This window comes from Theobroma cacao, chromosome 3 (genome assembly GCF_000208745.1).
Source record: "Theobroma cacao cultivar B97-61/B2 chromosome 3, Criollo_cocoa_genome_V2, whole genome shotgun sequence".
NCBI lineage: Eukaryota > Viridiplantae > Streptophyta > Magnoliopsida > Malvales > Malvaceae > Theobroma > Theobroma cacao.
This window is the reverse complement of record NC_030852.1, coordinates 31,535,116-31,545,370: the sequence shown is the minus strand read 5'-3', so window position 1 is coordinate 31,545,370 and position 10,255 is coordinate 31,535,116. Positions and strand designations below refer to the sequence as shown.

General features: G+C 40.9%; 2 protein-coding genes across 3 annotated transcripts; one reads left to right on the top strand and one right to left on the bottom strand.

Annotated features, from left to right (window-relative positions):
* On the top strand, window positions 619-7,187 carry LOC18606073 (protein phosphatase 2C 29). 2 transcript variants are annotated; one of them, XR_001927169.1, is made up of 5 exons: window positions 619-2,562; window positions 5,437-5,550; window positions 5,951-5,999; window positions 6,098-6,215; window positions 6,446-7,187. XR_001927169.1 is itself a non-coding variant. In XM_007039485.2 (4 exons), the coding sequence occupies exons 1-4, from the start codon at window positions 706-708 to the stop codon at window positions 6,568-6,570; spliced, it is 2,361 nt and encodes a 786-aa protein (XP_007039547.2). In that variant the 5' UTR covers window positions 623-705; the 3' UTR covers window positions 6,571-7,178. The 2 variants fall into 2 exon arrangements, 1 of the variants encoding a protein (XP_007039547.2); XM_007039485.2 differs by having other exon boundaries at window positions 623-2,562; window positions 5,951-6,215; window positions 6,446-7,178.
* On the bottom strand, window positions 6,920-9,946 carry LOC18606072 (pentatricopeptide repeat-containing protein At5g46580, chloroplastic). The gene is made up of 2 exons (XM_018117731.1): window positions 7,332-9,946; window positions 6,920-7,246 (listed from the first exon to the last, which is right to left on the bottom strand). The coding sequence occupies exon 1, from the start codon at window positions 9,598-9,600 to the stop codon at window positions 7,465-7,467; it is 2,136 nt and encodes a 711-aa protein (XP_017973220.1). The 5' UTR covers window positions 9,601-9,946; the 3' UTR covers window positions 6,920-7,246; window positions 7,332-7,464.

Below are 10,255 nucleotides of genomic sequence, written 5' to 3'. Positions count from 1 at the left end.
CCAAACAACGAAACGGACAAAAGCCCCCCCTAAATGACAACCCTTTCACTCCAACGTCCCACCTCGGTTTCCCGCATTTGACCCTACCACTTTCTTTAAAGCCATTCCCCCTCAAGGACTCCCTCGTCATTTTAATTTTAACGCCAGCCCCAGCCCCAGCCCCAGAAACCGGCAAACCGCCAAAACTAAACACTAAAAAATGAAAAAGCCCGCCAGTGGACCTCACTTTCCCACCTGGCAATCGATGTGGACCTCCTATTTTCCCATCTGGCATCAAATTTGGACCCTCCCCCCTCTTCACGCATTTGGCGATCGCCACGTGTAACCGTCAGGCCAGAGCCAACAAACAACTGCTGAGAATTTAAAGTAAAAAAGAAAAAGAAATTTCAAACTTGAAAAGGGCAAAAAAACCCAAAGTCCACTCAGCTAATATAAAAAAGAAACAAAAAAACAAAAAGCAAAAATACAAAATACATTTTCTCTGTTTGCTTTCTCTTTCTCTTTCTCTCTGCAAGCAAGAGAAGAGCAGCAGCAGCAGCGAAGCAGCAGAAGCCAGAAACAGCAGCAGCAACTCTCTTTTGTTTATTCTTTTCCTTTGTTTTTCATTTTTTTAGAAACTCTGTTTTTTCTTTTTCTCTGCTTCTTTGGAAATAAAGTTTTTTTTATCTTAAAGGGTGGGGAGGGGAGTGAAATGAATCAAATGTGATGGGAAGTGGAGTTTCCACGCTCTGCCCTTGCTTTAATCCGGTGACAAGCCGGTCGAACCGGCAGCCGGACAATCAACCGGACTTGATCTTCGCATCATCAGAGCCGTTGGATGAAACCCTAGGCCACTCCTTTTGTTACGTTCGATCTTCCAATCGTTTCCTCTCTCCGACTCCTTCCGATCGTTTCGTTTCTCCTTCGCACTCTCTACGTTTCTCTCCGCCGCACGACCCGAAAACCCGAACCGGACCCGAAACTTTGTTCAAAGCCATATCCGGAGCCTCGGTGAGTGCTAATACGTCGACTCCCAGAACTGTTCTCCAACTTGACAATATTTACGACGATGCCACTGAGAATACCCTTGGTTACGGCGTCAAGAGCAGTATTGTTAGCGGGAATGGCTTCGAGAGCACGTCTTCGTTTAGTGCCTTGCCGCTGCAGCCGGTGCCACGTGGCGTAGCTCATGTCCCGATGGAGCGGGGCGGGTTCTTTATGTCGGGTCCGTTAGAGCGCGGGGCGGTGTCAGGTCCACTGGAGGCCAACCCGGGTCCCGAAGGGAGAGTACATTTCTCGGCACCGTTGGGTGGCATTTATGTGAAAAAGAAGAGGAAGAAAGGCATTACGGGGATTTTGAGAAATTTCTCCGAGAAGAAACGGCCGTGGGTGGTTCCGGTGTTGAATTTCGTCGGAAGAAGGGAGAATTCCGAGGAGGCGGAGGCGGCGGCAGTGGTGGAGGGGAAGACCGAGGGGGATGTGCAGTGGGCGTTGGGGAAGGCCGGGGAGGATCGGGTCCACGTCGTTGTTTCGGAGGAGCAAGGGTGGTTGTTCGTTGGGATTTATGACGGGTTTAATGGGCCGGATGCACCCGAATTCTTAATGGGTAATCTTTATCGAGCTGTTTTCCATGAACTCCATGGTCTTTTTTGGGAACTTGATGAAGAAACCGAAAATGAAGGTGAAAATAAAACGAACGCACCTGACTTAATAATTGCTACAGATAGTTCAAATAAAACTGATACTGAAACTGAGAATCAGCAGAAGTCTGTTGAGGAGGTTAAGAGTGCGGGGGAGGGTTTAATTGGGGAGAATGAATCGAGTGGAGTGGTACAAGAGAGGACGAGGAGGGTAACGTTTGAATCAGAGGGGACTGAGATTAGGAGGAGGAGGTTGTGGGAGTTTCTAGCTGAGGATGATCCAGAAGATGGGTTAGATCTTTCAGGGTCTGATAGGTTTGCATTTTCCGTGGATGATGCAATTAGTGTAAGTAAAGAGGGGACTGCGGTGAGTAGGAGGTGGTTATTATTGTCAAAATTGAAGCAGGGGTTGTCGAAGCATAGAGATGGGTCAGGGAGTTTGTTGTTTCCATGGAGGTTTGGGTTGGAAGAGAAGGAGAAGGTTGAGGAGGTAGGTAATAGAGTGGAGGAGAGGGTTCAAGAAACTGGGAGGAGAAGGAAAGAAGGTCCGGTTGATCATGAATTGGTTTTGAGGGCGTTGTCGAGGGCTCTGGAAGTGACTGAGCTAGCATATTTGGATATGACAGATAAGGTGCTTGGAACGAATCCAGAGCTTGCATTGATGGGTTCGTGTTTGTTGGTGGTTTTGATGAGGGATGAAGATGTGTACGTGATGAATGTGGGGGATAGTAGGGCAATTGTTGCACAGTATGAACTGGAGGAAGTTGGTTCCAGTATGGAGGGAAGAAAGCGAGAGGAAAATGGATCAAGCATGGAGGGTATAGTGGAGGAGACACTGGCAATTGGTGAAAAGGCAATTAAGCCAGTGAGCGAGGCTCCTCCTCAGCCCATGAGATTGACTGCATTGCAGCTGTCAACTGATCATAGCACAAGCATTGAAGAAGTAAGTTCTGAATATTGAAAAATTGTGTTCACTTTCTTGTTTTCTGCCTTTATCTTTGAGTGTTGAGAATCTTTATTACAGCCTTCATTAATATGAATTATGTGGCTTGACAAATTTCTCTGCTTCAGACTGGCAAGCTACATCTTTTGGGTTGCTTAGGTTTGGATTTTATATGACTTCAGTTCTGCTTTAAGGCTGATTCCTGTCTTGGATAATTAGGAAAATAGTGGTTTTGACAACTCTTATTACAACTCCTGGATTGCTAAGTTGTATTTTTTTATGTAAGAGCTTCAGCAAAATTCTAAGTGAACTAAAAGGAATGTCTTGTGGATATGGTTGTACTTTTGGGCATGCTATTGTTTTCTTGTGAACATAATTTTATCAGGTTTCCATCGTTTACCACTTTAGCCAAATAGTTCCATCAACCTCAGGATTGCCTTGAGCTACTTTATTTTTGCTATTGCTTACACATTTTAAGTTTTTCAAATTCTACTTTTACTCTCTTATGATTTTGATCTGCTAGGAAAGACAATTTAGGGAGTCTAATGTTGAGCAGATGAGGTTCTTACTCTGGAATGGCCTGTGCGATATCTGTGTGCTTCAAGATGTGTTTGGAGAGGAGTCTTATAGATGAATTCATGCAGATCATTTTGTAAAAGCATCTCTTATGTGGTCCTTGAGACAATACCTTAGCCATCATCATTTTTTTCCTGGAAATGGCTCTAGCTAAGGGATAGTAGACCTCGGACAAGCCTGTTTAAGTCATTTATATTGTTTTTTAAAACTTATAATTGCATATTTAAACTGTTTAGCTTAGCCACAGTTTGTAGTGTGCTAGTGAAATGGTGTACCATGCACCCAATCCTCTTTGATGCACCTCAAAAATCTGTGTTCGAGGTGCCTGGAAATTTCAGGAAGCTTCCTTTTCCGAGTTACTTCCTGGCATCTTGTCATTGGTTCCTGTCATTTTACCTCTTATAAGAGAACATGGTTGATGCATGGAAGCTTCCTTGCAGGTTTTTATTCGTATCTCCTAGCTAGTTGCTCTGGGGATAAATTTTCTCCCTAATGGGTATACATTTTCTGTTCTTTTATGCAGGATCTAGGTGATGGTTTTCTGTTGATTGCCTAATTGAGTCAAATTATTTACTTTATGAGATCTTGCAAGTATATATACTAAGTTACACAGTTTTATCTCCTTCCCCATAGTTTTAATTCCTTTAGAGGGCTGTCTTGCAAGGTTGTATTGTTTAATTATCTTTTTTTTTTAATGTGGACATTTGTCCTTGACTTGGAAGTGATTTGTAAAATTACTTTTTGCACATTGTAATCTTATCTTCCTGCAATAAGTTTGCATATGCAACCCCTTGTTTCTGGATTTACACTTCTCCTGGTTCTTTTTGGATTTGAGGGTAGTCAAATAAGTTGGAAAGTTGGATATGAAACAGTTTAGAAAAGGCCTCGAATCTCTTTGGTGAAGATTTTGAGAATGGTTGAGATTAACTCTGCATTTTATTTAGGAGAATAAACTACAAATTTCTATAATTTAGAGGATATCTGATCACAATTTCAACAAGAATGTGGAGTTGGATAAGGAGATGGATCTATGTCTTGTAGGATCATAAGGAAGTTGATAAACATTAAATCGTTGGAACACCCAATTTTGTGAATGCCAGTTTTGTGTACAGGGAAAGTTCATTGATATTGCTGGCGAACCACTTGGTTTTGAAGAAAATTATTTCAACTTAATGGTATTAGTAAGTGGCACTAGCTTTGCTCCTATGGACTAAGGTAATCATGTAGGGTAGAGTTGTTTATGCCTGAGATGAGTTGGATCTTCAGGAGCAGATTATAGGGGCAGTGTTATGGTGTCCAACAACTTGTTGCACGTTTGTGTTTGTAAATATATCAGAAAATTGGTTGGTATTCCAAAAATTGTTCAGCAGGTTAAGTTATTGTGGTTGAACCCTGAGTTACAAGAAATCAAATAAAATTATAAGGATATTCTGAAAACTGGTGTTTGATAGGGTGAAATAAAATTTGCCATTTGATGAAAGACTAGATTTATTTGCTATCTTTTGTCATCCCTTTTTCGTTTTTAACAGGATACAATCAATTAGGTAAGTTTAGATTGCCATGCTCAGATCTGTCTCTTTATGCTTTTCATGCTGACATGGGTGTTTTGGGGTAAATGGAAGTGTTTGTTTTTTTGGTGGATGATACTAATTCAGACAAATGGGCTCCTTAGCTCTTAAAGCTTTAAGAAAAACCTGATTATTTACCATTCTGTGCTTTATGTTTGGAGTTGTTCTGCAGCTAGAAGAATTCAGGTCTTTCTGTACTTTTTATTGGAACAACTTTGGTCTCACCTTTGTATGTAGTCATTGATCTGGAATATTAGGATAATAAGGAACACTCCAGCTCGACAGTTGTTAATAGTGCATGATATGGTGCATTTGGAATGACAGAAGCAGCGAGATTCCTGGATGTGATCTCCTTGTGCAACCTGAAATGGTGTTCTTTGGATCATTATTTCATGGATTACCAGGGACAATGATTTGGCTCTTGTATATACCTCTTTCCCTGCTCTTTCTCAAAATTTGGATCCTTTACACATTTAATATTGGATTTTAGTGAGTTCAGGTTGAAGAGGGTCTTCTCTTGTATCAAGCACATCTACTATGGTAATATTGCCTTGGATGTCCTCAACTAATGATGAATGATAATATTCCCTAAACAGTCAACAAAAGTACATAAAATTGCAGGTTTTTTGGTGATTGTTGTTTCAGACATGGAAGGTTTTCAGTTGAAACTGTATATAGTCCTCCCAATTTATACGTTGCATTTGCTGAATCTCACTTTTGATTTGTGCAGGAAGTCATAAGAATAAAGAATGAGCATCCAGATGACAGCCACTGCATTGTCAATGACAGAGTGAAAGGTCGACTTAAAGTAACTAGAGCATTTGGTGCAGGATTTCTGAAAAAGGTTCTTTCACATTTCTTTTCACTATTGAAGTCTTAAATCCTATCTATAATAGTTTGTGTTCAATAAAGGCATTGCATGGAGTGGCTTATCAATTATTTACTATGAACAGGTTATAAAGGAAATTCTGAAGGTTAAGAAGAGTACAAATTTTACTTGTCTTTTCTCTGGGGAAAAAATAATTTAGTTTCAGACGAAAGAATATTTCAGTTATCCAACATTTTAATGTGATTGTCTTCCAATGTCACAAATAACAAACTATGCATGCCTCTTTTTTGGATGAGGGAGGGGCCTTAGGAGCTAGGAGGAAAAGGGCATTCACTCATGTAATATTATGCTAAAAACTTAATATATTTAAGAATATAACCTGGTTATGCCATAACATGATGTTCACATTTTGCAGCCCAAGTTGAATGATGCATTATTGGAGATGTTTCGAAATGAGTACATTGGTACTGCACCATATATATCCTGCTCACCTTCTATTTGTCACCATAGACTTTGCCCAAGGGATCAATTTTTAATCCTCTCTTCTGATGGATTATATCAGTATCTGAGCAATCAGGAAGTGGTTTCTCTTGTTGAGAGTTTTATGGAGAAGTTTCCGGATGGAGACCCTGCACAACACTTGATAGAGGAGCTTCTTTTCCGTGCAGCCAAGAAAGCTGGTAAACATCGTTTCTATAATTTTCTTCATATTTCTACAACCTTGTGTATAATGTTGGTGGATTGCCACTTGTGGATGAATTTTCGCAAATGCTTATTTTTCTTTAAACTTAACAACTATAAATGGTGGTTGACACAAAAGATAGATTCATCACAATTTATTTCTGTTTATCTGACATGTTGGTTATTCTTTTTCCGGGACTGAATTTTATCTTGGGTTGGATTTCTGCAGGCATGGATTTCCATGAATTACTGGACATCCCGCAAGGGGATCGAAGAAAGTACCATGATGATGTTACTGTCATGGTGATATCGCTGGAGGGAAGAATTTGGAAGTCATCAGGAAAGTACTTATGAAACTCTTCACATGCTGGACTCACACCAAGCAATTTCCTTACACCAAGAGACTGAGATCTCAGAAGTTTAAATTCTGAAGTCCAGTTCTTCGCAAAGCACTGGGGAAAGTGGGTGCTGGCCCATTTTTCGTGGGTCTGAAGGGGATTATTTCGGTCATACATCACAAGCTTACACAGTTGATAGCAGTAAGTCCGGATGATACCAGCGAAGACTAATGTTAGGTAGTCATCAGGAGTTGAGTAGATGCCTGAAATTTTTGTTTCAGGATAAAAGAAAGCGAAAATCTGCAGATGCCGTCACCAGGAAATGCTCTTTAGGGACAGAAAAGAAGGAGATAAAATTTTTTTTCGCATTTTCCTTATTTTTCCTTTAAAGACATTTTCTTCCTTAAGAGGATTTTGCATAGGCGGAGGCTCTTTCAATTCTAGATGCCTTCTTCTTTATCTTCTCTCTCTTTTAGAGCCAAAAAGACTAAAAAAGAAAATAGTTTCTGTAATTTGGTGGGGGGATACAAATATTAGACATAGTTACTGAAGTTGAGCATTTCCTCGTCCAAAGTGAGCATCTGTAATTTTGAAGGTGGATTTCGACCAATGCGGTTCACAATAGTTGGAATTTGTTCCCTGGTCCTTTTTCTGAGTTCATCTTCTTGCTCCTGCAAACAATTCTTCCAGCCCTGGAGCATAATTATTATCTCCCCTGGAAACTATATACCATTAACAACAAAGAAGATCCGTCTTAAAAAAAAATTCAGGGCTTACTTTCTAGAATTCCTTCGATTGAAAGCAGATGCAGAACACAACTGGTTTTGCTGATAATCAGCTATCCTGTAAACGAATGTGACAAACAAGGGTATTTTAAGAGTCGGGCTAGTGATCACAGACGATTAACCATTTATGCTGTAACAGCGGGTGAAGGGATCCTCGATTGCAGCCACAGCACTAAATCCTCCCTTGTTGCCACAAAGCAACCAGCTTTCTCCTCACTCTGCCTGAATGGTACTGCAAGTTTCTTCAAATGAGAAGCGAAGGCATTGGACAATCCTTGAGAGAATCTATGAGTTCCAGTACCAGTTTGAGCTGAAAATAACTCTGGCAATGCTTCTTCACGCTTGACAATTTTGGCCAAAGTCCCCATCCACTCTTCAAGGGCAGTCTGTGCTGCCCCAACAGACAGCGAGCGGACATCCAGACTCCACTCATTCACGGTTTTGTTGTGTAAACCTGGGTACAACCCATATACGGTTCCCAGATAGAGCAGATCATGTGCTCTCTCATGGAGATTCTTACTTCGACATATATCGATCAAGCAATTACAGAATGGTCTTCTGGCATCATCTTTAGTGTCACTGATGATACCCTTGAACTCTTCTTTAACAGTGTCAAGACTACTTTTCTCATCTTCAATCAATTTCACGAATGCAACTAACCGAGGATTAGCTTGCTGCAGGCAAGCAAGGACTTTATCCATATCCTCCCTCTTCTCACACAGCGACACAACAGACAACAGGCATCCACAGAGTCTATCATCTGGTTTGATTCCTTGTTCAACTGAGACAGAAAATACCCTCACCAACTCATCCATTCTTCTGGCCTTGCCCAAGCACTGAATCAAACAAGTGCTTCCCATGACATTGAGCTCAACACCAACCTTGGACATCTCTTCGAACAACTCCATCGCCTTACCAACATTCCCCCCACTTCCGTATATATTTAGCATTGCGGTGTAGCTCCAACTATCTGGCCCACAATGCTCTGATTGCTTCATATCCGCAAAAAGCTTCTCTGCCTCCTCAACTAAACCAACGTCTGCACACATATTCAACAAAGTATTATACAAAATAAAATCCATTGGCCACTTTTTAGACTTCATTTCCTCCCATAATTCCAATGCATCTTTTGCCCACCTTGCCTTGCCATATATCTTGGCAAGGGCAGTTAAAGTCTTCTCATTTGGAGTTAAACCAGACTCAAGCAATTCCTCAAAGAGGTTTCTTGCCAACCCAGGCTTCCCTGCCTTGCCCATAGCCTCTAACAAAGTATTATAAACAACCAAATTAGGCTGCACACCGAAAGACTTCATTTCTTGCAAAACATACCGAATACCATCATAGTCTCCAGCCTCACCAAACATCTTTGCCAATACAGAGAATGCAATAGGGTCAGGTTTCCAACCACTAGCTACCCCTCTCTCATACAAATTGAGTACTTCCTCAACCTTACCCAATTTTGCATAAACATCTAAAATAGCAGAATAAGTGACTTCATCAGGCATCAAACCAGTTTTATACATTCTCTCAAACCACTCTACAGCCTTATCAAAGAGATAGCATCTTTTGGCACAGGTAATAATAGTTGAATATGTAATGTTATCAAGTGGAATCTCATTGCTTACCATTTCATTAGCAAGTTCCTCAATGAGCTCAAACTGCCTCCCAAACCTCAAAGACTTCATTGTGACATTGTAGAATATAGTTTCCATGGGAAACAAATTCTTGGTCTTTATCCAATTGAAGAAAAGGTGAGCCTTTTGCCATGGTTTCAAGCTGTTGAGTATCAAAAGTACATTTTCTCTAGTGGGTTGCTGTGGAATTTCCTCCAGAACACTTAAGAAAGCATCTTCACTATTTTCACAATCATTCAGTTTCTTTGCAAAGAGTTTCAGCTCTCTGACTTTCGGATTGTATGCATAAGGAGAACGCGTTTGCCTTTGCAGTGAAAGCACAGATCTTTTAGGCTTGGTGGGATTAACCCATGTGGACTTTGGCTTCGACAAGAGACAAGCTTGGTCCTTTTTGGGAAGTGTGGTTGTGGAAAGAGGCTGGAGTTGCTCAGATAAAGATGGGGTTTTTTTGGGTGATACTGGTGGGTTTTTGGGAGGTTTTGAGGAAGACTTGGAGGAGTTACAAGAAATGGTGAATTTTCTTCTGGGGTTTTGCGTTTTTGTTTTGGTGAAGAAAATGGGTCTTTTTGTATCAGATTGAGCGATAGGAAAATGGACATCAAGTGCAGTGGAGAGAGCAGCAGCCATGGGTAAGTGTTTCGAGTGAAGAAACAAAAAATCTGGACAGGTCTGCCTTGTGTATTTATAGTGGCAGTAGATATTTTGGTTTCCTTATCTGAATTCCTTTAGGACATTCCCAACTCCCAAATAATTTTGATTAGGGAGAGAAATTACTCTATCTGGGTGAGTGCTACAGTAGGTGAAGGGTAGCTCTCATAACGCCAAATAAAAATGAATGGGTAAATGAGATTGAATCCCAACTCCTAAATAATTTTGATTAGGGAGAGAAAGAGAAATTACTCTATCTGGGTGAGTGCTTCAGTAGGTGAAGGAATGTGGATGAAGCCCAGAGAGAAATGAAGAAAAAAATTGGGTGGATGAAGCCCAGAGAGAAAAAAAGAAAAAAATTGGGTGGATGAAGCCCAGAGAGAAAAAAGAAAAAATTGGGTGGATGAAGCCCAAAGATAAAGAAGGAAACAAATTGGGTCAGAGATCCACCGTGATGGGGGGTCGCCTTTACCGCATGTGTTGATAACAGGAAAGCCCGAAGGCTGCTCCCGTCCCTGCCAGGGGAGATGCCAACCATCTCTCCTTTTCAAGAACACGGTCCACTCGACTCAGGAGCATTATTATATATTACATAGACTTTTCTTGCCTAAGAGATGTGGGTTTTGGGCAAAAT